General features: G+C 60.9%; 2 protein-coding genes across 2 annotated transcripts in view; one reads left to right on the top strand and one right to left on the bottom strand.

The window, feature by feature from the left end:
* The first annotated feature begins 10,854 nt into the window (after nucleotides 1-10,854).
* Nucleotides 10,855-13,506, top strand: SHISA4 (shisa family member 4). Its single transcript, XM_082834803.1, has 5 exons — nucleotides 10,855-10,989; nucleotides 11,255-11,426; nucleotides 12,133-12,266; nucleotides 12,957-13,124; nucleotides 13,298-13,506. The coding sequence occupies exons 1-5, from the start codon at nucleotides 10,917-10,919 to the stop codon at nucleotides 13,342-13,344; spliced, it is 594 nt and encodes a 197-aa protein (XP_082690929.1). The 5' UTR covers nucleotides 10,855-10,916; the 3' UTR covers nucleotides 13,345-13,506.
* A 4,729-nt stretch (nucleotides 13,507-18,235) lies between these two features.
* LMOD1 (leiomodin 1) overlaps nucleotides 18,236-25,416 on the bottom strand; it is a gene marked incomplete at its 3' end in the record, with an annotated part of 31,921 nt that continues 24,740 nt past the window's right edge. Inside the window, exons 2-3 of the mRNA XM_082856364.1 lie at nucleotides 18,861-20,324; nucleotides 18,236-18,262 (exon numbers count right to left, since the gene is read on the bottom strand). Coding sequence (XP_082712490.1) covers nucleotides 18,236-18,262; nucleotides 18,861-20,324 — 1,491 coding nt within the window. The remainder of the gene's footprint in view (nucleotides 18,263-18,860; nucleotides 20,325-25,416) is intronic.

The following is a 25,416-nucleotide window of genomic DNA, read 5'->3' as shown; positions in this document are numbered from 1 at the left end:
TGAGGGGAAAGGCTTAGGTAGAGCCATGTAGTAGACACCCTTGTGTGTTTTAGCTGACCTAGAGGAAATGACTGATTCTCCCAGTTGGGAATTGTCTGTGGTGGGCTCAAAAGTGAATGAGGATAAGAAATCAGGAGGAGGAAGGTGGATTAGCCTGGCAGCCCCTTTTTCGGTACTGCCCACACCCAGCGCCCCATTTCTAATAGCTGCAGAGTATTCCTTTAGGGTGGTGGTCTCAGCGGGAAAATAGAATATAAACTGAATTTAACTCTCTCAAGGAAAGACCACCCCCCCATGGGCATTGATTCTGCGGGGCTGCCTTGGGAGCCTCGGGACTTGTTGCCGCTAGGTGTCCCTGCTGGTCACTGCCCCCCACCTGCAGTGGAAAGCCTGGGAGGCGGGTGGTGTGTGTGTGTTCCCAGGGCTGCCAGCCAGGCCCTGGGCTCATGCCGCCTCTGACCACTGCTCCTCCCCCCATGATTCTGGGGAGATGACGGCACGTCTGGCCACTGGTGCTCAGAGACTCGCCCCACGGTTGTAGGTCTGAAGACAGGGCTCGGCGCTGAAGGTCCACCAGGCCAGGATGTCCTGGATAGGCACAAAGGAGTGGTCTCGTGCCAGCAGCACAGTGACCGGGCCTGCTCCCTAGGAAGCCTGTCTGCATCCAGTGCCAGAGTGATCCTCCAGCGAGGTCCTTTCCTCCTGCTCTCCTCTCGCTGGTTTTGGGGAGGACCGGGCCTCCTGCCTCAGAACTTGAGTCCTGAAGAGAAGGGTCACGGCAGCATTTAGGGGGCTACCCCCGCCCCACAGACTTAGCGCTGTGGGCGAGAGCAGAGGCAGCCCTCGGCGCGCAGGCGCTTCCTCGTGCTTCCAGAGCGTTGTCACACACGTATCCCGTTTACCTCGACAGCTGCTTCCCACTAGACGTTTCCATTCTATCCTTGAGGAAGAGAGTTCAGAGACTACATCCGTTGTCAGGGCAGGAGGTGAAAAAGACCTGCTGGAGGCCCAGGGAACTGACAAAAAGTTTCTCTCTAGCTCCTCCTTTGTGTCTGTCTTTTTGGCCAAAGAGCTAGCTCCAGTATGGAAAGGGTGGGGCTACCTGTTTGCAAGGAGTTGGAGTTCAAGGTCAGACCGTTGGAGAATAAGAGCCCTTGGCTGTTCTGACATCCTTCAGGTCCCCTGACCCTGAAGAACAGCGGCCAGGACACCAGGGCCTCGCCCAGGGCTTCACAGAGCTCTCAGTGGAGAGAAGCGCACGGGTATGAAAGCGCACAGGCGGGAAAGGAAGCCGAGGAGCACACGCCCCTGACCTTCGAGCGCCCGCTGCTTGGGGAGCACGGACCAGCCAGTGACTCAGGCAAGCAAGATAAGGAAGGTGTAAAAGAGCGAGTGATGTCAAACTGGCCTCAGTGTCTAGTTTTAATAACATACCAGGTGAAATCTGGACACGGTAAAAGCAAAAGCATTAGGAAAGCAAAAGTGGGTGACTGTCCACCAGCTCTGTGCGGATCAACCCATCGGGTGGTTTATGGTGTGCCCCAGGGCACTCTGTCCTCAGCCCTCCTTTGATGTAAGTGGCTGATGAGGGTTTTTTATGCCTTACCTTCCAGAAGAGGGTTTGAGGCCATTTACGGAAGAAATAGGTCCTAGACAAGGGCGGAGGGGGAGGCACTGATCCTATTCTCAGATAGGGTCCAAACATCTCTACAAGCTGCAAAAAGTGGGCAGACTCCCTATGTGAGGTTTTCAAAGATGCGGATTGACAAGAGCATCCATGAAAAAAGCCAAGGATTCCAAAGCACCGCTGTTGCGCAGTCCTGTGCCAGTACTGAGTGTCTGCGATGCCAGGAGCTATTCACGCGTCTCTGCAAAACCCCAGTATACACGAAGGCTGGGGTCGCAGCACAGCATCCAGAGCGTCACGTACAGCAACCTCGACCTTCCTGTGCCTGGCAATGGGCCTGGAGTGCTCTGTCCCGTCTGGTGCCCAACGAGGACTCTGACAGAGGAGGCCCATCTGCAAGGGGAAGGCCAGGTGGACGACCTGGATCGTGTGGAGGAAAGAAGCTGGAAGGGCTGGGGGACTTGGGCAGACAGGACATCGCTCTGGAAGGTTGAAGGCCTGTCCCGTGGAAGACACTAACCCGGCGGACCCGTGGCCACTAAGGAGATGGTAACAGCCGATTCCTGGCTCCTCTGTTTTCCATTGTGTTTCAGCATACATCAAGCTTCTCTCACATGCAAGGCCATCGCCGGGTGCAAGGGGCTTGGCCCCTTCCCCAAGGAGCCAGTCTAGTAGGGGACGAGAAACAGTGCGGTGGCTCTGGGGTTGTTACGAGAGAAACTGGTTCTGGGTTGAGTGCCCACTGCCCGAAGGGAATGGCTGATGGCGATGGGGTGGGCTGCCCTTGCAGGGCGGCTGACAGCTGCTGCTGTTTCAGAAGCACAAAATGCAGGGCTGCTCTACGTGTCACCTGTTGATCTCGTTTAGACCGTCTGCCGTGGATCCTTGACCGTGGCTCGGGGAGGAGGGTGTTAGGGGCAGTCGGAAGCCCACTTAGGACTTACAGGAGGCCCTCGGTTCTCCGTATTTGCGATTCAACCAACCAGGGACAGGGTGATCCTGTAGTAGTTACTGTTGGAAAAACCCACGTCTTAGCGGACCCGCACGATGCAGACCCATGTTCAAGGGTCAGCTCTAACCTTACAGAGTAGGTGCTGTGTCCACCCCGTTTACAGGTGGATGAAACAGGCCCAGAGATGCACGATTACGAGGCTGAGACAAGCGACAACCTCCGGTCCTCGGTTTCCTTCTCTGTGAAACGGGGAACTGACACCTGCCTCGGGGCTGTGGTTACACATAAAGAGGACCGGCTTGAAGACCCTCGGGCTTGGGCGGGGGGCGTCTGCCCCTTGCCTCCCCACCCTGCAGTCGCAGTCGCAGTCGCAGTCGCAGGGAGCTGTGTTTGGCGGTCTCCCTGACTCACTGGGTTAGAGTGACTCAGTTTCACAGATGCTGCTGCTAAATTGGGGCCTTGGTGAGCCTTTGGGAAGACAGCTCTGTGAGGGTCCTGCTGTGGGTGCGGGGGACAGAAACGGAGGCGGCGGCGGCGGCTCCTGCCTACCACCTGCTAAGCAGAGCTTTTCCATGTTGGTCTGCGTGACATTATAAAATATCGATGTATTAATCTACTTTCACTAGGTTTTTTTCTCCACTTATTCCAGGAACATAGCCGAGTTTTTGCACTTCCTTGCCTCAGCAGCTTTTGCACGGGGAAGGCAGAACTGTTTGAGGATAAGCTGCTTCTGGATCCTTGATGGAAAGGTTGCATCAACTGAGATTAGGCCCAGGGTCTTGGAGGAAGAGAGCGGGAGGGGTCCCAGAAGACAGGAAGGGAGCTTCTAGAAGTCCGCGGGCCCCTGAGTCGTGAGGACCCTGCCCTGATCCTAGCAGAGCACCTGGAGTTGTGAGGGCTGGACACGGGGCACCGGGGCTCCCCGGAAGGTCCCCGTGCCTGGGCCGCGTTAAGTCGAGGCCGCTGGACTCGCAGGTCTCCCGAACTCACATCTGCAGAGCCCGCCCCCGTGTTTGCACTGTGTGAGGTCCTGGGACCTTTTTGGGATCCTGGCCGGGGGAGCAAACCATAGGGACAACAGACTGAACTCCCCGCTAGCTGGCAGGATAGAGACTCAGTCTGATCTCATTCGGCTGAAAGAAAGAAGCATGGCCTTCTTGCACCCCTGGTTCCCAGCCTGGCTCCCCTGCCTGACCGCGTGCTCACCGGCTGCGGTAGGAGGGCCAGTTCCGCCCAGGCCCCGCCTGTGACCTGCCAGTGACCTCCAGCAAATCCTTTTTCCGTTGAATAGAGAGAGAAGGACCAGAGTGCCACTGCCGGCTGACCTGCGATTCTGGTGGGTCTGACTGAACCCTAGTCCGTTTACAGCGCGGAAGCCGAGGCCAGAGGGGATGGGCAGTTTCTCCAGTTCGCAGAGCCAGGAAGTGGCAGAGCAGGGCCCCTGCCCTGGCCGGTAGTTTGGAGCGGGGACTCTGCATCCTGCATCCCAACTCGGATGTTCATCCCCTGGGGCCGCTTTGGACGAGCTGCTGAATCCGCAGCCGCCACCTCCTGGTCCGAGGAACGCCTCCTGCAGCGATTCTGACTGCGGGGCTGCCTCACCGCCGGTACCGTGGGGCCCATGATTAGTCTAATACTGAGCCCAGTGTCGTTCTCAGCACCTGGAGCTGCCCTCGCACAGCCGGTCTTGCCGAGGAAGACCGGCCGTTCGCATCTGCGCAGATGGTTCACGCGGGGTCAGGCTGAAAACAGACCCCAGGTGGGAAGGGTCAGTGAGCCCTTCCCCGGAGAGGGAGTGGGGACAGAGGAGAGCTGTCAGCGGAGCCTTCTTCCTCTCTTACCCTCAGTCCCAAAATAGCACTTGTCTGCCCCACCCTGCCCAGCTGGCAGGGCTGCAGGCTGAGTAAGGTGCCATTTAAAGACAACCTGGCTCTCCCCGTCTGCCCCGCTGGCCGGACCTGGACCTCTGCTGCTCCTACAGCCACCCAGGGCAGGCTGGCTACCCCTGCCTGCTTTCCTGAGACCCTGGCTGCCCAAGTTCTGCCTAGACTGTCCTGGGACTCTGCAAAGAAGCAGAAGCCCGGCATTCTGGGAGCGGTAACCCTCCAAAGGCAGTGACAAAATTCCCTCTAGAGAAGAGCGCTCCTTCCTACCTGGAGCTGGAGCAGCGGTGAGGCCCGTCCCCATTACCCGCCCCCCCCCCCGCCCCCTGCACACACACACACATCCCTCCCCCACCAAGAGGACAAATACAGGAGGCAGCATTCCGTTTACAGCAAGAGTCAAGCTTGGGGCTTCCCTGGTGGCGCAGTGGTTAAGAATCCGCCTGCCAATGCAGGGGACATGGGTTCGAGCCCTGGTCCCAGAAGATCCCACATGCCGTGGAGCAACTAAGCCCGTGAGCCGCAACTACTGAGCCTGTGCTCGAGAGCCTGCACGCCACAACTACCGAAGCCTGCATGCCACAACTACTGAGCCTGCGCTCTAGAGCCCGCGAGCCACAACTACTGAAGCCCGCTCACCTAGAGCCTGTGCTCCGCAACAAGAGAAGCCACCACAATGAAAAGCCCGTGCACTGCAACGAAGACCCAGCGCACCCAAAAATAAATTAATTAAAAAAATAAAAAGTCAAGCTAGACACCAGGAAAAACCTGATGAAGGAGAAATGTGTGTTTATCCTGGGGCAGAGGAGCCAGGAGACCCTGTTCCTTCAGTGCAATGAGATTACATCAGGCAGACAAAAGGGCTCCTGGAGGAGCTGGGTGGACAGAGGCCCGCGGGGTGGAGGAGGGCAGAGTGCCCGCAGGGCTCTCCTGAAGAAGAGCCTGACTGCCCAGAGGCGAGGGAAGGAGGGAAGGGAGTCACTCTGGTCTCAAGATGGCTCAGCTTGGACCATGGGCCAGGCGGTCGGGAGGGCAGGAACCTCTGGAGTGGAGGCCCCAGGGCCCCGGGCCTGGGGAGGTAAGGGGGGCCTCGGGGATGCCCAGGTCAGCCTGCTCTGATTTGAAGAGGAGCGTCAAGCAGCGGGGAGGAGGCCCTGGTCATTGCCCCACGGTGGGATGACTCAGCAGAGTACTGCCACAGCCCCGGGCCAAGCCCAAACTGGGTCACGGGCTTGCCCTGCCCTCCCCCCTCCCCCTCCCCGCTGCCCCTGCTTCCCACACAGAGTACTGCTGGGGATAAGGGCTGCGCACCGCACCAAGGTCTCCTCAAATACTGCTCTGGCCCGGCACGGAGCATTTTACACATGTTCAAGGAGAGGCAGGAGGTGCAATGGAAAGGCCTGGGCTTTGACGTCACAAAAGTCAATTCTAAATCCCAGCCCCACCGTGAGCTGGAAAAATTAACTTCCCAACCCAAGTTTCCTCATCTGTACAATGGGACAAACTTGAAACAGGAGGGAAGGGGGCAGGGCACAACCTTTGAAAGAATGGTTGACGTAGCCCGACGACATGACATAAACTGATTAGAGCCAAGTGGGTCCAAGATGGCGGACGAGTCGACTTCCACTAGACCGTGAGCCTCAGGACACGCTCACTGTAACACATCAGCAAGCTGAATGACACGCCCACAGGTGCCGTGACAGTTCCAAGGCCGACCAGAAGGATCAAAAAGTGGGCGGTGGCCCAATTCCTGGAAATCCCCGCCCCTTCCTGAAATAGCTGGAATGCTCCTCCCCCTCATTAGCCTATGAAATTACCCACCCCTATTAAAGCTGACAGCCCTAGGCCCTGGTGCCTTTCTCGCCTTCTGAGATGGCCCACTCTGTCTGTGGAGTGCGCTTCTCTCTAAATAAATCCACTTCTTACCTATCACTTTCTCACTGAATTCTTTCTGCAACGAGACATCAGGAACCTGAGCTTCATTAAGTTCTAAAACCAGGTGTGTGATCTCAGTTGGAAGACTGTGGGTTTTGGCCGGGTTTGAGTCCCAGCATGTGGGTTCAAGTCCCAATCCGAGGTGCATGGTTTCAAACTCACTTGCAGAGTTAGCTGTTAGTATTGCCATTATCATCACACTCAACGCACTCTGCCTCCTCAGGTCCAGGAAAGTGTCTGTCCCGCTCACTGGGGGCCGGGAGGCCAGCTTGTTGAGGGGACCATGCTCCCACGTGCTCTTGCCTGCAGAAGGTCTGGGGAAGCCCCTCCAGGCCTAAATATCTATCTGTACAACCACCTTCCAGGGCCCCCAGCTTTCCCACCCAAGCCTCTTCCTCACTCCCTCCCAGCCCGGAGGCCTGGCTCAGCATGTAGGTCCAGGTCGGTCACGGCCACAGGGCTGGCCTTAGCTCTGGGGCCTTAGCTCCCCGCCTTCAGGCTCCAGCATCCCCTGCTGAGAAGCGCCAGCCCTCCCATGGCTAGCTGTTCTCGCCTCTGGCCTGCCCGCGGCCCCTTCCTCACCCTCTGCCCTTGTCCAGTCACCTCCCATCCCCTGCACTGAAAAGTTTTCCTAGAATTTTGCAATTAGAAAATCACTGATGTCGGACTTCCCTGGTGGCACAGTGGTTAAGAATCCGCCTGCCAATGCAGGGGACACGGGTTTGAGCCCTGGTCCGGGAAGATCCCGTGTGCCGCGGAGCGACTAAATCCGTGCGCCACAGTTACTGAGCCTGCGCACCTCGAGCCCATGCTCCACAACAAGAGAAGCCACCACAGTGAGAAGCCCGCACGCAGCAACGAACACCCAACGCAGCCAAAAAGTAAAAATTGAAAAAAAACAAAAATCACTGACGTAGCTGAGGGCTGGGTGTCCTGATGAGCAGGAACCAGGGGTGTAAACTTTGAGGAGAACTGCTTGGAGAAAAGCAGGAAAATAGCTAGAAAGGGATGAGTTTTGGGAAACATGAGGTTTTGTTTTGCTTTGCTTTATTTCGTTTTAATAGGAGAGATTTAAGATCTTGCTTCCTAAAGAAGGAAGAAATAAAGACACGGAAAGAAGGGATGCTGAAGAGGAGCTCCAACAAATGGGCTCTGAGAGCACGTCGGCGCGCAGCTGGGGCAGGAAAGAGACAGCCCTTCATCTGAGAGTCACTCAGCAACCACGGGGCAGCCCCCGCAGTGAGGGCTAGGGGGGTCACAGGGAGCACAGGGCCCTATGGTCCCCACACTCACAGAGCCTGTGGTCTGGGAATGGACACACCGTCAGGCGTGAGGACCTGGGAACTCTCTCCATACATCCGTCTCTGTGGCTTTTTTTTTTGCGTTACGCGGGCCTCTCACTGTTGTGGCCTCTCCCGTTGCGGAGCACAGGCTCCGGACGTGCAGGTTCAGCGGCCATGGCTCACGGGCCCAGCCGCTCCGCGGCATGTGGGATCTTCCCGGACCGGGACACGAACCCGTGTCCCCTGCATCGGCAGGTGGATTCTCAACCACTGCGCCACCAGGGAAGCCCTCTGTGGCATTTTTCACGGCTTCTGCGTCAGGACAGATGTACGCTGCCCCCCGCCCCGCCCCCATCAGACTACCAGCCGCTTCCTGGGGCAGGAGCCGACCCTCTCCTCACTTCCACTCTCCTGGTGGGGTGCCAGCGCCCACAGGGGCCCAGGACGGGGCAGCACCTTCTTTGGCTGCCCTTCCCTAACCTGTTTAGATTCTGTTGGGTCTTCCACGCCCAGGACACTGGAGAGACTGGCTGTCTGCTGTTGGGCATGGGAGCCAACTGGATTGCTGGACTGATGGACCCTTGTGATGAGAACTCAGGCTTTAGCCTCTCGACAGCTTTCTCGTATAACTTACAGCCGTATTCGTTATATTGATCATGCTGTACATTACAGCCCTAGTGCTTAGTATCTTACAACTGGGAGTTTGTACCCTTTGACTCTTTTCATCCAACTCCCCCCTCCTCTGGTGGCCACAAATCCGATCTCTTTTTTCTATGAGTTTGTTTGGTTGTCTGTAATTGACCTACAACACTGTTAGTTCCTGTTCACAACATAGTGATTGAATATTTCTTTTTTTTTTTAAGCATTATTTTATTATTTTTAAGTTAATTTATTTTTGGCTGCGTTGGGTCTTCGTTGCTGGGCACGGGCTTTCTCTAGTTGTGGCGAGCGGGGGCTACTCTTTGTTGCCGTGTGCGGACTTCTCATTGAGGTGGCCTCTCGTTGCAGAGCACGGGCTCTAGGCGCGTGGGCTTCAGTAGCTGCAGCACGCAGGCTTCAGTAGTTGTGGTTCATGGGCTTAGTTGCTCCACGGCATGTGGGATCTTCCCGGACCAGGGCTCGAACCCGTGTCCCCTACATTGGCAGGTGGATTCTTAACCACTGCGCCACCAGGGAAGTCCTGATTCAATATCTCTGTACGTTCCAAGATGATCACCATGATAAGTCTAGTTACATCTGTTACCATACAAAGATATTACAGAGCTATTGACTATATTTCTCACACCATATTCCTCATCCCTGTGACTCTACTTTGTAACTTGAAGTTTGTGCCTCCTAATCTCCCTCACCTATTTCTTTCCTCTCCCCAAGCCCCCTCCCCTCTGGCAACCACCTGTTTGTCCTCTGCATCTATAACTCTGTTTTTGTTTTATGTTTGTTCATTTGTTTTGTTTTTTTAGATTCCACATATGGGATATCATACAGTATTTGTCTTTCTCTGACTTATTTAACTTAGGATAATACCCTCCAGGTCCAGCCATGTTGTTGTAAATGGCAAAATTCCATTCTTTTTTATGGCTGAGTAGTAGTCCATTGTAGGAGTACACCACATCTTCTATATCCATTCATCTGTCGATGGACACTTAGGTTGCTTCCATATCTTGGCTGTTGTGAATAATGCTGCAATGAACATAAGGATGCAGAAATCTTTTCAAATTAGTGTTTTCACTTTCTTCAGGTAAATACCCGGGAATGGAATTGCTGAATCGTATGGTAGTTCTATTTTTTATTTTTTGGAATCTCCATGCTGTTTTCGACAGTGGCCGCACCAATTTTCATTCCCACCAACAGTGTACAAGTGTTACCTTCTCTCCACACCCTCACCAACAAATTTGTTATTTGTTGTATTTTTGATGACAGTCATTCTGACAGGTATGAGGTGACATCTCACTGTGGTTTTGATTTGCATTTCCCTGATGATGAGTGATGTTGAGCATCTTTTCATGTACCTATTGGCCATCTGTATGTCTTCTTTGGAAAAATGTCTATTCAGGTCCTCTGCCCATTTTTTTAATCTATTTTTTTTAATGTTGAGTTGTATGAGCTCTTTGTATATTTTGGATTTTGACCCTTATCAGATATATCATTTGCAAATACCTTCTCCCACTCAGTAGGCAAAGCAAGCTGGATTTAGAATGCCTCTGCCACTTACTGGCTCTATTACCTTGAACAAACCCTTTAACACCCTTGAATCCTAGAAATCTCTGTCTGTAAAACGGACTGATACCACCAGGGAGCTTAGTTTCGCTCGTGGGATTCCGGGGAGCCCCAAATGAGGGGCCTGTCTGAGTGCCCTGAAGGATGCACACAGAGGAGCTAAGAGAAGCTTTGAATTTTTTCCACAGCTTGGTCCCCTGCATGTTCCTGGTCAGGGAGCCCCTGGAGCAGGGGCACAGCTAGCAATACTCAGTACAAATTTGCAAGGAGACTGATGACTCCCTATGGGAGTGGGGGGCAGGGCCTCCCTATGCTCTCTGGCTACCGCAGTATCTCTGCGGGGCTGCTTTGTGACGAAAGGGGTTTTCACTGTCAAGGGTGTCGGACTGGATGGTCCCCAGGTGGCCCCAGCTGCCTGCCATCCGGACTGGTGAGGCCATAGGCTGGCGCATGCCAGGGCTGTCCACTCGGAGGGGGAAGGGGCCACTCAGGGAGCCAGCGCAGCTGGCAGGGTCCAGGCCTGTGGGCCCGGCGGGGACAAAGCTGCTCTGAGCTGCCTCTCAATGGGCGCCTGTGTTCTGGTGGGGGCGGGGTGACCCCCGCCTCCTCGCTCTCCTCTCGCCGCCGCAGGATGTCCCGGGCTGGACTGGGGCAGAGGAGGTCCCGCACAGGGAAGGTCAGGGTTGGCCGCTGCGCCTGAGCACTCGGAGGTGGCACCAGGATCCGGGCTTCTGGGGGCCGGGACGCCGATTGGGCCGAGGCAGGGGGCGGGCCCGGCCGGCCGCAGCGCCCAGCAGCCACTGGTCCCGGGGGGGACTTGGAAGGAGGAGCCCGCTCGGGGCGTGTCCTGGGCGTGTCCTGGGCGGAGCCCGGACGGGCGGGGCGCGGGGGCAGGGTCAGCGCAGACCGGCCGAGCCCCGCCCAGAGTAGGCGGAGAGGAGCCGGCGGGCGCGCTGGCCCCGCGGAGCTGGGCGGCCGGCGTCGTCCTGCGCGCCCCGCGCCGCTCCCCGCGCCCCGCCATGCCGCCCGCCGGGCTCCGCGGGGCCGCGCCGCTCGCCGCGATCGCGCTCCTGGTGCTGGGGGCTCCCCTGGGTAAGGGCCGGGGGCCGGGGGCGCGGGAGAGGTCTCTGCGCGCGGTCCCGGAGACCCTGGGAGAGCCCGCGCCCCGGAGACCCTGGGGGAGTCCGCGCCCCGGCGTTGCGGGGTCCGCGGGAGGGGAGGGCGGCGGGTGCCGGGCGTGGGGCCGACCCCAGGGGCCGCTCCGGGCAGAGGCCTCTGGGCGCAGGGACCAGGGTGGAGCTCCGGGGAGTGGGAGTGGGGCTGGGCGGCCACTGGGTACCCCCGTCCGTGCCCGCAGCGCTGGCCGGCGAGGACTGCCTGTGGTACCTGGACCGGAATGGCTCCTGGCATCCGGGCTTCAACTGCGAGTTCTTCACCTTCTGCTGCGGGACCTGCTACCATCGGTACTGCTGCCGGGACCTGACCTTGCTTATCACCGAGAGGCAGCAGAAGCACTGCCTGGCCTTCAGGTGGGCTCCGGCCCCTTCCCTCCTTGTCCGCCTCCACATTCTTCGCCCACACCCAGGGCTCCGGCTTGGGCACGAAGCGGGGCTGTAGCGCCGGGGCTGGGGAGTTCCAGGAGGGGCCGGCTAGTTACCGTCATGTGGTTACCGCTGGCTGGGCCGAGCCCTCCCCTTGCTCCGGGCCTGCGCACCCGGGCCGGGAGGTGGGAGACGGGGTCTGATTCCCAGGTCTTCTGCTCACCAGCTGCATGATCTTGGGGAGGACGTGCCCGGGTGGGTCACTGTTTCCTCTCCATGAAAAGGGGGGGACACAATGAGTGGTTTTCAAACTTCTTATTGGAGGGGACGCTGACATATAGAACAGGTATAGGGGGACTGTGATTAAAGAGGGATCTGAGAAAACAGCTCTGGATCACTTCCCAGGGGGCTTTCAGGGCTCCCGTGCTGGAGTCTAACCAGTTAGGTCATGGACGGGGGCACACACTCCACATCTCCGCCGGCCACTCTCTGACCAGCAGGCTGCCTGGCCTTCCGGGAAGTGTGGTCCCCTAAGATCTACCCACACCAGTCGGGCACAGCCCCACCAGGAGACCCACATCTCGGTTTGTGGTGGCTCCCTGCTGGCCAGGGGTCCGAGCCCAGTGTTACTGTCGGCGTGGTGAGGATCCCGCCCTTGAGGTTGGAAGGTGAGGGGACCTGTTCTTTGTCTAAGTCCCAAGACCATAGCGGGCATCGCCTCCGCCGTGATCCTCTTCGTGGCCGTGGTCGCCACCACCATCTGCTGCTTCCTCTGTTCCTGCTGCTACCTGTACCGCCGGCGCCAGCAGCTGCAGAGCCCATTTGAAGGTGCGTCCATGTGGGACGGGCCAGGGGAGCCTGAGCCGGGCCAGGCTGAGACCCACGGTGGGCACCAGAGGTCAAGGGGGTGAGGTTGTGCAGCAGCGTGTGCTTCCAGACACACACTTGCCAGCATGTAACCCCGGAAACAGGAGCGTTCAGGGGCCTGTGTGAACGCTGGACTGGTATGCACGAATGCGCCTGCACCGCTTGCTGGCATGCGCGTGTGTGCCCTGGGCTTGTGCGTGCTCTTGGCTCGTAGGAAGCACTTGGGGTGGGGCCTGGAGCGTGAACATCATCGGTGCGCTCCGTGCGTGCTCGAGGACGTGTGCCTGACTTGGCGTGTGACTGGTGGGCGTGGGAACGGTGACTCCCGCCCGGGGGGGGGGGGGAATCAGTGTGGGGGGACCCCCGTTGGGGGCAGCTCTGCTAGGCTGCAAGAGTCCAGCCCCACAGCGGCCATCTCCTTGCCCAGGTAAGACGTTCCCCAGGCCGTGCTCTCTGGCCCAGGAGGTCTCTGAAACCCCCTGAGGGAGCAAACTGCTGAACCCAGACTGACCAGCGGGGACCACCCGCAGGCTCCCTGCTGGACTCGGCCGAGCAGGGTCTGGGAGCAGAGGCAGCAGGGCCTCCCGGGCCGGAGGAGGTGGCTTCCCATGGAGGCAGGGCTCTGAATACTGGTCCTTGGCCCCCAACTAGGCCAGGAGATCCCAATGACAGGCATCCCAGTGCAGCCGGTGTACCCGTACCCCCAGGACCCCAAAGCTGGCCCTGCAGCCCCACAGCCTGGCTTCATGTACCCACCTAGTGGTCCTGCACCCCAGTATCCACTCTACCCGGCGGGGCCCCCTGTCTACAACCCTGCAGGTAAGTGAGCCCTTTGCTCCCACCTGCCCGCCCCCGCCCCCTCACAACCCGAGTCCTTCTCCCAGACCTCCAGGCTGCCTCGGCCCCGTGGGTCCTGCGTGGCCCTGCGGTCAGGGGCTCCCTTGCGCCCTCCCGTGCCGCCGTGACCCTCACCCTGTCTCCTTGGCTTGCAGCTCCTCCCCCATATATGCCACCCCAGCCCTCCTACCCGGGAGCCTGAGCAACCAGCTGCTGCGTCTCTGCCGTCCCTCAGGGATGCCCCCTCCTGAACCTTCATGCGGCCCGGGGGTGGGCAGGGTCCTCTGCTTGCCAGGCCCCAGACCAAGCCACGCCCTGAGACCTTCTGGGAGCAGAGCCCCAGGGAGAGCAACAGGAGCTGAGCTGGAACTTGGCCGTGAATGAGGGGTGGGTGGGGAGGGCCTGGGATGCGTGGACTATTTTTATCCGGGGCGGGGGAAGGACAGGAAAGCCTGGGTCACAGCCCCTGCTTTCTTTTAGTCCCTTCTCCTCCCAGGACGCCAGCCGGAAGGCTGGGCCGCTCCTGTTTGCCCGCCGTGGGCTGAGGGGGCTCCACCGGCCGTGGGCAGAAGCCCTCCTGCTGGCGCCCCCACGGGCCGTGCCCCGGCTGCTGGATTAAAGCTGTAATGACATGTCATGTGGGTTGTGTCATTGGGCCATGCACAACTTCCTGGCTCTGCCGGCAGCCCCACAGACCCGAAGCAGGGGAGGGCGGGTGCCAGGGCTGGAGCACAGGCAGAAGCCCCCAGGCTGAGGGCTCCTCGGGCTGGTTCCCAGAGCCGGGGAGGCGAATCTTGCCACTGCGGGGAAGAGGGTGCTCGTTGGTTGGTTACAGATTCCCCACGAGGGGCCGGCGAGTGAGGCACCGCCGCCACACAAGGGCCCCTGCCCCCATTCAGTACACTTGGCACACTCGGGCCCCGCCCCCATCGAACCTGGGTGTGTCTGTGTCTCCCGAGGTTGCCAGGTCTCAGCTTCCTCATCTGTAGAATGCAGATGCTGCCTCGGGGCTGTCCTGAGGGTGAACCGTGTACAGGAAGCTTGGTCAGGTCTGCCCTTCTCCATCAGAGGAGGCAGCCTGGGCAGGTGCCGTCAGCTGCCTTGGAGCACCAGGGGAGCCCAAGGCACGAGGCCCCCAGGCCCAATTCTGTGTCTCTACTGGGCCAGGCAGGTCCCCTCCCCCGCCCCCCTTACCTCACCTCCCGAAGACGTAGGCCAGTTTTTAATTCAAGTGGGAAAAGTGCCAACTCAGCTTGGGAAGCCACCCAATCCGCCATCTCCCCCTTACCAAGCCCCTCGGCTCAGCCCCCTCCCCTCCATCCGCGGTCCTCCAGCCCCACTGCAACCTGCTTGCCCTTCAGTTTCCTCAGGCCTCTGGGCCCCGGCAGCCTCGTCTGGATGGCCATTGTGCTAACCATGCCCGGGGCCCACTGGAGGCTCTCGTCACACAGCCCAGGCGGGGAGCTCCTGGGCCAGCCGCTTTGGGGCCAGGGTCAGACCTCTGTCCCTGGACCTGACCCAGATGGAGGGGAAGCTAGGGCTGCTGGGGCCAGAGCTGGGACCACAACTGCAAGTCCACCTTTTCCTTGAGGATGGGGCAGAGAGGCGGGAGGGGCCGCGAGTGTCCTGGCTTCCGGTCGCAGGTTCTGCCGTCACACGCTGGGAGAGGCGGTCACCAGGTCACTCCAAGGTTCGGACAGTCCTCCTCTCTCCTGAAGCTGGGAGGTGGAGGAGGTTTGCAGGATAAGATTTCCGAGTTTCCCTAAGAAATGACGTGCAAATGAAGCAAGGCCGTGCTGGTCAGAACTAATTATCCTTATGTCAACAGCCTGGGGCCAATTAAAAATTGCTCTGTAGTCTGGGAGGGGAGTCAAGTTTATCCCAGTCAGAGCTGCCTCCCGGGACGCTGCCCCCAACACTTCCAGTCAATTAACTCTACAGAGAATTCTCAGAGAAGGGGAGACCGTGACAAGAGTGCAGCTTCCACACGTGGGGAGCAGAGAGGAGGGCCCCGTCACGTTCTCTAGTTTTTAAAACAAGACAGCAAAAAAAAAAAAAAAAAAACAAGACAGCACCCTGTCTCCAAAAGTGCCACGTCCTCTGTGGCCCAGCTCCTCACCCGGGGACGGGGCACGGCTGCCCCTGCACCAGCACCCCGGAAAACCGGCAGACACCCTACAACGTGGGGGGTGGGGTGGGGGTGGGAGGAGCCGTGATCCTCAGGGATCCAGCAAAAGTGCGGTCCTGCTAGCCTGGGAGGGACCGGCGGGGACCCTGAGGGGAGGTCTGGGAAGCCGAGATGGGGAAATGTGGCATCTTACACGAAGCCCGCCGGCCTGCACTGTGGGTGCAGCGGGGAATGCTGTGGTGCTGGGCAAAGCCCAGCGCAGGCAGACAGGGAGAGGGCTAGGGCCCAGGTACTTGGAATACAGTCAGGCCAGGAGCCAAAGGTCAGCAGGAAAGGGGAGCGCCGGTGGGGCAAGGGGAAAGCTGGAGGGCGGGTGGGATAAAGGAGGGGGTGAGGGCTGCAGAAGGGGGCCGAGGGGTGGGGGGAAGGTGCGTGGCCAGGTAGGGCAGGTAGAGCACGGGCAAGGCGGCTGAGGGGGACCCTCCCCAGGCCAAGAGCCTGTCCCCCTCCCCCGCCCTCCCCAGCAGGCAGCTGGCACACGCCTAGCCAGGCTGGGTGATCTTGGTGGGTGACCCGTGTTCGGATCTTATGCTCCTTACAGAAGCCACCTGAGTGGCCTTGGTCCTGACGCCCGGCCTGGGCCTCCTACGACAGGAAGTGGGCCGAATAGCCCTGCAGGCCCGGTGCCTCCAGGGCCTGGGCCCCAGCTTGTACACACAGCCCCCAGGCCCGGCGAGGGGACGGGGAGGGGATGCGGGAGGGGGGCACTTTTCCTGCGGGCAGGGCCTGGGGCCAGAGTCTCAGATGGACCCCTGGACGGGGTGGGGGAGAGAGTGCGGCGGCCGGAGGGCCCTGGGGGAGCCTCCTGGCCCAAGTCGGCAGGAAACCTGGGTTTGAATCCGGATCCATCAGCTGTCAGGTCGTTTGCCCCGCCTTGCAACCCCTCGCCTCAATTCAGCTGATCCCAGAGCACCCGCGCCCCGAGGACTCTCCCGATCGCCCCCCCCCCCCCGACCCCAGGCCTCCCAGCAGTTGGGCCTCGCCAGGTCCAGCTGTCCACCCTCCGGGCTCGGAACGCTGCGCGGCAGAAGGCCCGGAGCCGCGCTGTCCGCCAGGTGGCGCTACGCCCCCACCCCAGGCTCGGAGGGGATGACGTCATCGGCCAGCGGAGGCCTCGGCGGAGCGGAGAGGGGGGAGGGGGAGGGCGGTGCCCCTGGCGGCCCAGGAACAGCAGAAGCTGATTTTCTGTCGGCTAATCTTGAGTTAAGTGTGTCACGCCCTAAAGCGACGGGTCCAGCTGGAGCTCTAGGATCTGGACCCTGGCGGGCGGGGTCGCTTAGGCCACCTGAGCCCCTTCACCTGCCCTTGTCGGTGCCGGGAGGGGGCGTCACCAGGAGCAGCTCGGGGCGGAGCTCGGGATCCTGATGAGCTGAGTGGTCGCGGCCCGTGTCACACTCTCTGGGCCAGGCTTTGTCTGCGACGCGGAGGTGACGTTGGTCCGGCTCACAGAGCTGCAGCCTCGGCCCGCAGACTTGCTGCGCTTAGCTTGGGGGCGGCAGTGTGTCCCCCTCCGGCCCGGCCTTGGTTGGGTTTCTGGGGGACAGGCGCGTGGGTGGGGGGAGGGGGCAGGGTGCGCCCTGGGATCTGAGCTCTCTGCTTCCGGGACCAGGCTGCGCTCTGTTTCTGGCCAGACCTAGCTCAGGGGTCCCGCTTCGGCGCAGGGACGCCCCACCTCCGCCCTGCAGACGGCAAGCTGCAAGAAAGCCTACATCTGACCCACACCCAGGTGGCAGTTCCACAGCGACAGGGGTGCAGCTCTTTTAGCCGATCACACCAGAGAGATGCCTTTGCCTTTGCTATATCGGGGATGGAGGGCGTGGGGGCACCCACGGTGCGGGCACTGCTCCCCAGTGGCCTGGGGCTGATGGGAGGAGATGGCTGGAGCCCGCGGTTAGGAAGAGTCGCAAAGGAGCATCCAGAACGCGCCTAACATAGTCATCCCAGCGCCCTGCGCTGCCCTCTGCCTGCCACCCCGACGGCGGCTCTGCCCAATGAACCCAGGGCCTGGACGGCGGGTCAGCGGGAGCCCCCCCCACCCCCGAGTCTTTCCCTCATGCTCTGCTTTCTGCGGATGGGAGCTTGTGTGTGGCAACCTGGGGAGGCATGGCAGGGAACCTGAGTTTCTGGAGCCCTCCAGGGAGCCCAGGTGAGTATCGGGACCCTCGGGACAGCACAGAGGTGAGCACAGCTAAGCACAGCTAAAGGCTCGTATATATTATCAAAATCTTATGGAAAAACAGATACACAGCTATTTATACAGCAGCAGGTGGGTGTGAGGAAATGTCTGCTTTGGCATCAAACCTTCAGGTCCAGCTGCTGTCTGTCCTCTCCTCATGTCTGGAGCCCACTCCCCCCAGGCTCGCGGCCCCTGCCATGTCCTCTGATTAGCTGGGAGGGGCTTGGGGGTGTCCTCAGCCCCTCCTCCCTCTTCCCTGGGCCCTTGGCCCTCCAGTCTTCCAGGCTTGCCCCACACAGAGAGCCAGCAGCCCAGCGGCCTTGCCCCAAGGGCTCCTCAGAGGCCTGAATCCTGGCCCTAGCGGGGCAGTGGGGCCGGGCGGGTCACGTGGTCCCTGGGAGACATCGTTCCTGGATCCTAGGACTTTGGCAGCTTGCCAGCCGCATGGGCCCCAGGTGTGCCGTCTTCTCAGTCACGTGCTGAAAGGACTCTTCTTGTCCAGAAACCTCAGCTCCAGGTATGAGACATTTGTGGAGAGCCTCAGAGACAAGAAAAGGAAAGCAAGGAGAGAAGGCATCCTTCCCGGAGCTGGCCCAGGCCTCCAGCTCTCCCACGGCAGGGCAGGGACGTCCAGGGCAGGTCAGCCGGCGTGGCGGGCGGGGTCTGTGCGGCCCTGGGAAGCGGGGCCTGGGCAGGCGTGGCGTCGCGGATGGCGCCTGCAGCCCGGTCCTACTGCAGCAGCTTGGGCACCTCCACCTGTCCGGGCAGAGCAGAGCCGGTTTAGAGGAGGGAACCCAGCGGGGGCCTCTGGAATCCCTCTCACTTCCTTTCCTGCTGGGCTCACAAAGAGATGAAGTGTGGACAGAGGGAGCCCTTCCCCTTTTCTGTGAAAACCGGATGTCATCGAATGACCCTGGAGTTACAGTCGAGGTTGTGCAGTGTCTCAGGAGTGACCGTGTAGGGGTGGGGACAGCCGGGCAGAGGACCGAGACTCTACCACCCAGGGAGGCCGAGCCTTGAGAAGCAGGGTCTCCAGGGACGGAGTGCTTCCCAAAGACCTTTGGGATAAACTGACCTGTAGGACTTGGCTGGTCCTGAGAGGGAATTAGGAAAACAAAGACCATTTGGGTTTGGGGAATGGGGGGAGGGAGGAAGGGTCTGAAGCTTCTTCTCCATTTCTGGGAGAAACGGGTTTCACTGCTGGGTGAGGGGCTAAAGGGGGCCACCCCAGAGGAAGGCCAGACTCCGTCGCGGGCAAGGCGGGGCAGCCAGCCTGGGGCAGAGGGCGGTGGGATGAGCCAGCCCCCTCCCGGCCCCGCGCTGCTTGGCGCGGCGGCTGAGCGCACCCACTCACCTTCTTGAGCTGCTTCAGGTTGCTAGAGCGGATGGCGGCCAGCAGCTGGTCCCGGGAGTTCTTCTCCTGGGCGGGGAGGACCTTGTCGCCCATCTTCCGCTGGGTGGCCGGCGAGAGCGAGTTCTTCAGGTTCTCCATGAGGAGCGGCGGGGCCAGGGGCGGCGGCGGGGGCGGGGGCGCGGCCGGGGCGCCCCCTTTCCCCGGGGAGGTCCTGGGAGCGGCCCTGGGGGACGACTGCGGGGAGGGCCTGGGGGAGCCCCGGGCGGGGGCCCCGGCGCGGGGCACCTCCAGCAGCGCCTCGGCCCCGCGGGCCTCCCGCTCCTGCCGGCGCTCCTGCAGCCGCTTCTGCCGCTGCCGGTCCATGTTGCGGCTGAGCAGGCTGGTGACGGTCATGCGGGGCCCGGCCAGCTCGAAGTGGTAGCCCAGCTTGAGCAGCGTGGTGTTCTCCTTGAGCAGCTTGGCCATCTCCATCTCGGTCTTGCCGCCGCAGATGTGGCGCTGATTGTGGAAGCGGAGCTCGGTCAGCGAGCTGTTCTGCAGGAGGGCCCGGAAGATGGCCAGGATGCCCTTGCCGGTGATGCGGTTGGAGTCCAGGTTCAGGCTGGTGATGGTCTTGTTGGCCTTCAGCATGATGGCGATGGCGAACGCCACGTGGTCGTCCGCCCGCGTGTTGGCCAAGGCGAAGACCTTGACGGCCGTGTTGAACTCCAGCGCCTCGGCGAAGCGCACCAGGATCTCGGTGGTGATGCAGTCTGAGTTGTTCACGTTGAGCTCGGTCACCTCCGGGTCGTTGCTCTTCACCCGCTCCAGGGGCTCGTCAAAGACGCTGGGGGCCGCCTCCTCCTCAGCCTGGGCGGGCCCGTCGGCGGGCTCGGTGCGGTCTCCAGGGGCTGATCTCTCTGGCGCCGGGCTCTTGGGCTCTTCGCGGGGGGCCTCTGCACGGCGGGGCTCCTCTTTTCTGGCCTTCTCGTCCTCCGGCCTGGCACCCCTGTCCCTGCTCCCTCTCTCCACCTCCTGGCCCTCCTTCCGGGCGTCCGTGTCCTTCCTCTGCCCCTTCACCTTCTCGGTCCCCTCTCTCTGGCTTGCTTCCTTCTTCTCCTCTACCTTCTTCCCCTCTCCCTTCTTCCCCTTGTCTCCGCTCGCACTGCCCTGCTTCTCCTCGTCCTTCCTGGGGGCTGCCGTCCCCTCCTGCGCCCGCCCCTCCTTCCCGGCCTCCTTCTTGTCCACCGCGGCCCTGACCCGGCCCTTCTCGAGGCCCCTGATGAGCTTCTCCTCCTTGGGCCTCTCTGAGCCTTTGCTTTCAGCTTCGTCCTTGTCTCTTGAGAAGCTTTTCTTCAAACCGCCCCTCTTTGGCTCCTTCCCCAGGTCTGAGTCCCGTCTGGGGCCCAGGGGCTTTTTGCTGGCATCTCTGCCCCTTTCCTCTCCCTTCTTGGCATCTGTCTTGGTCTCCACTTGCTTGTCCTCCTAAGAATTCAGGAAAGAAAAATAAACATGAAGAGCTGGCTACGGAGGCAGAGGAATGAGCCTGGGGACAGCGTGGGGTCACGTATGGAGCCGCCTGGAGCCCCCGGACAGCCTCCGTTGAGGCCGCCGTGCGGGGGCCTGGGGTCACACGCAGAGACCGAGCTGACATCGGACTCACAGAACGTCAGGGTCGTGAGGCCCCGAAGGGAATTCCTGGGCAGCTGTGGCCCTTCCTCCCCAGAGGCTCTCAGACCCTGAAGCGCCCCCCTCTGTCGTGGGTGACCGGGAAGGTGGACCCTGCTGAGCCTCGCTGGACCATCCCTAGAACTGGTCGTGTCTTTGTTTAAAATTTTAGATTTTTGTCCATATTGCGTTCTTCGTGTTAAATTTGATTTTTTACAGTATTCGTTACAACATTAGTTGTCTTGATCTCTGGGCTGCTGGGCTCCCCTTGCTTCCTGTGCTCCGGGCGGGAGCCTCAGGGCCTTGCCCTGGCTCCCAGCAGTAGGTCAGTGATTCTCAGATCCTGGGGTTTTTACCGCCGAGACCTTTTCAGAGGAAACAAAGGTTGGAGGGACCCACAAAGGACTGCTTGTGTTTTATTTCATCAGTTAGGAGTATTTGTAAATTCTGTCTACCATCCTCATCTCGTCGAAATAAGGAGTCAACAATAACGAAGGAAGGTAGACGTAACAGAATAAAGGACATACCTTTGCATCAAATATACGTGGCTTTTTGAAAAGTCCACATGAATTCCCTTATTTTTTAGTAAGCACTTTGCTCAGGCCCAGCCCTCTCTGTGAGGAGCCCGGGGCCCGCCAGGTCAGCTGGCCTCGGGAGAGCTGGACCCACGCTGCAGGGGCGGGGGCCGTGGCGAGCATGCTGCGTTGAGCTAGAGGCTGGAGCGTGAATCCCGCACCTTATTCTGAGAGCCACGGGAGCAGCTGAATCGCCTAAGATGAGATATTAGATTTAACCCTGTCCAACTGTGACAGACCCCAGGGCAGCCAGGCCCCCGGGGACGCCCCGACGTCCTTCTGAAGGTTCTTAAAAGGAGGAGGCTGTGGCCCGAGTGGTGGGAGGTGTTCTGTCTCTCAGGAGCCAGGTGGCTGTGGGGACAGAAGCCCACTCGGCCCACGTGGCCCTTCCTCACGTGTGTCCCGGAGGGAGTGGGGTGCCGGTTGGCCCTATGGAAACAGCGTGCACCTGGACCACAAACACGTGCCCTCGGGGACCAGCCCCAGGGCTCATTTAGCTCTGCTGCCAGAATGCCATGAGGCAGCCACGGGGCACGGGGCCTGGTGAGCCAGGGCCTTGCAAGGCACCACTTCCCCCTCCTGCCTCGCAGGCCCAGCTCGGGGCTCGTGGGGCACAGAGCCCTCTCCCACTCACTCCAGCTCCCAGAACCGGGGTGACCCTTCAGAGCACCTTCCAGGGCTGGGCCAGGAGGGGTGGTGACCGTGCCTTGATTCGAAAGGGAGAGAGGAACTTGCAAATACGAGGCCAGCGAGGGGCCCCGTGGCTCAGCCCTTTTAGGACGTTTGTAAGAACCCACCCACCGTCTGGCCAGGGAGCCCCCCTCCCCCCGGGTTCAGAGTGGTTCCATCACAGATGCCGTCCCCTCGAGGAGCTGCGGGGGAGCTGGGGCCGTGGCCCGTCCCCCAGACGGAGGTCAGGCGCCCGGCCGTGCCCACGGCACACGGTCCCGCTGCCCTCTGCAGAGCTCCCATGCCGCTCGCAGGCCTGGCTTGGAGGGAAACTGGGGATCCAGAGGGATGATAGCTTCGCCAGCTTCAGCCAGCGTTCGCGAGAACCCGACTTCAGACCTGTCTCACTGGCGCCCCCGTGGGGCGGGGGGGGGGATGGGCAAAGGCACCACCCCCTGCTGCCCGCAGAACCTGCACGGCCCGCACCCAGCCTCTCAGGACTGTTTTCCAACATCCTAGCCCTCTCTCTGCCCCCGCGTTGTCTTCACCGGGATTCTCCCCCGACCTCACGCGCTCCCCGCACCGGCTCCTAGTGGGCTGGGATGGGCCACGTGTCTGCTCTACAGGGGGGGCGCCATCCCTTTAAAAAGAACCTAATGAAAAACAGGCCGGGGGTGGGGGCGTGCGGGGTGGCGCTGAGTAATCATCGTTGCCTCCAAATAGCCAGGAATGAGTGGGGCTGGGGCCGAGAGCTCAGACGTTGCCTTAAAAGGAGAAGCAGCCCAGCGTCGTCCCAGGGCCGGGCTTCCGCGGAGCCGAGCTTCTCGGCACAGAGCACGCTGCCTCCTTGCTTGCGTGACGCGGACGCCAGGCCGACTTCTGCTGCTGGAACTGGGGCTGCATCCTGGTGACCTCTGGGGGTGACTCTGTGTTCCTGTCTCTAGGCCCCTCGACGAAGAGGGTTTAGGTCGAGTTGAACTAGGGACCTCCATGGAGCAAAGGTCTGACGCCTCTGGATGAGACTAAGCAGAGTTACCCTCTTCCTTTGGGAAAAGCTTTCGGGTCAGGGGCGCCCACAGGCGTGGTTAGGGACTTCCTCGTGGACGCAGGGGAGTGGAAAGGGTGAACTCGGAAAATCTCTAAGGACCTGTGACAGTGGCAGGGACCTGCCGTGAGTCCAGGGTCAGGGTCAGGGGAGGAAGCAGCTCCTGGCCCCCAGCTCCTCCAGGCCTTTTGGCCTCATGACTTTGCTCTGTACCTTCACGTGGTCAGGACCCAGGTGACGCGTCTTTGGCGGGTGTGGACGGCAGGATGCAGTGTCTTTCCCCACCTTGGGCCTTGCACCACTTCCCCGGGAAGTCTCGTCTGATTGGACGGGGGAGAGCATTTCCCACTTCCACTGCCAAAGCAGGAGAGGAAAGGAAGTGCGTGCCTGTCAGGAAGTCGCTGAAAATGAGGACCCCCTCCCCGCCTGGTGTGCTGCACTGAGCCCCTGGCCCAGCGGTGCCCTGCGAGCTCACGCTGACTGCCACCAGGTCCCCTCTGTCCTTCCTGTGACCCATCACCTGAGGAAGAGTAATCCTGGCCCAAGGCATCTGCAAGGAGGGGTCGCAGGCCCCCAGAGGGCAGGTGGAGCCTGGGAAACGCCTCAGAAGGGGAGGGAGTGCAGAGCAGACCCGCTAGCCTGGAGGGGGCGGAGCCGAGGGGCGGAGCCAAGGGGCAGGGGTGTGGCCACCGCCTGGAGTTTAGGTGCATTTGCTCCTTCCCCAGGGCGAGAGCAGGGTGATGCCCACCCAGATGGTTCTATGTCCCCAGGGCTGCGTGGCGAGGCCCCTGAAGGTCTGTGTCCGGTGCATCCGGGCTGCGGGCAGGGACGCGCTGCCAGAACTCTCTCCCCAGACTTCACTGCAGTTCTGGGGGCGCTGACAGCCTCAAGGGTGTGGAGCGGAGCCCCTTAGAAGACAGCATTTCCCCTGGGCCTTGGCCGGGGCTGCTTCTTTTTCCTCCCTGGTCAAGGTTCCATTTCCCGGGACAGCATCAGGGGGCGTGTCCTGCTCCCGTGCTCAGAGCGCCCCCCCAAACACCTCTCCTTCCTGTCCTGCACCTGCACTCCCCACCAGCCCCTCCGTGTCTCACAGCCCAGCTCGCACCCCCTGCTTCTCCCCTGAAGCCGGCTGGCCGAGGGCTGGGGCCCTGGCCCCCACTCTCTCCAGGCACCTGGTGACCTCTGATGTCAGGCACAGCAGCTGTCAGGGCCGTCTGTCTACAAGGGAGGGCAGGGAGGAGACGGCCATGGGCTGGGGGCGCCCGAAGGTGCCCTGGGAGGGCAGCTCCCTTACAGGGCTGGCGGGCGTGAGGGCAGCACAGGGGCAGGGCCAGGGTTCACGGGGGCCCGGAGAGCTCACTCCCTCCAGCCTCCTGCTGCACGGAGGGCCAGCTCTCTCACTGTTTTCCACCAAGAAGAAAGAGTCTAGATTCTCCCAACAAGAAGTTTCAGCAGAGGCCATTGCCTTTGGGGGGAAGTGGTATTCCTGGGGCTGGCAGTCCTGGGAGGGGCGGCGGTGCCCGTTTCCCTTGGTGGTTCGCGGGCAGGAGCCCCTACTGAGGCCTAGGCCAGCTCACTGGACTGAGCTGCAGGTCTGTAACAACTGATCATCCCCTAGAAGGCTACCGGTTCCCTCCAGGGCTGTCGGGGAAATTCTGCCTATAGTTGCACGGGCGTTCATTGGCTTGGCAGGCAGCTTGCAGGAAACTGAGACCCAGAGGGTGGCTTGGAGCTGGGGGAGGGGGAGGGGGCACCGAAGGAGGGGGCATAGGACTTTGACACCCCTTGGTTAACATTCCCGGAAACATACTTTTTGGGGTGTTCAGGGCTCATACAGACACTCAGCTCCTGCCCATAACTGGTGTCTGGTTAGTCCCCTGAGAACGGGGGCTGGGAGTGGAATTCCCATTGCTGGGCTGGGGTCTGGGCCCCTCACTGTGAGGGCAGCACCGTGGCTTCTCGCACTCTCTGAGGCCCAGGACGCTGCTCCCAACTCTGCAGCTCCCAACACAAGGCCTGCAAGTGGGCAGTGCCTGTCGGGACGATGGCCATGCCAGGCGAGGACACGCTCAGGGCCCTCCGTGCTCCCAGTCTGGAGCCGCATGGGTGGATAGGGTTAGCGCCAGTCCGCACCTGCGAACACAACAAGCTGTGCTGGAGGCTGTGCCCCTCGACTCCCAAAAGAAAGCCTCCTGCCTGCTCAGGACGCCCAGGGACGTGTGTGCCTGGTGGGCCCTGAGCCCAGGGGCCAAGGTCAAGAGGTTAAGAGGAGCCACCCCTGACACCCAGGCTCCAGCCCATCCTGGGGACCGCACACCAGGGACGGCAAGGCACCCACTGTCCCGCCCAGTGAGGAAACCGGCCATTTCCCAGCTTTGGCCGCGTCTGGTGTGGGCACCGCGGCCCCCGCCCCTCCCGGAATGCTCAGCCCCAGTGCGATGCTCTGCAGGGCTGTCATCGTCCCCATTTCACACAGGAAGAAACTGAAACCCAAGGCCGCACAGCTACCCCGGAGGAGGCCGGGCCTCCAGCTCTGGGGTCTGAACCGTTTCCTCCACAGCCCGCCGTCCTGGGTTTCACTGAAACGCTGTGCTGAGGGCTTGCCTTGAGCCGTCCCTCC

The sequence above is a fragment of the Leucopleurus acutus genome, assembly GCF_964270905.1.
Source record: "Leucopleurus acutus genome assembly, chromosome: 2".
NCBI lineage: Eukaryota > Metazoa > Chordata > Mammalia > Artiodactyla > Delphinidae > Leucopleurus > Leucopleurus acutus.
The sequence above is the reverse complement of the archived record's forward strand: the minus strand, read 5'-3'. Positions and strand labels throughout refer to the sequence as shown.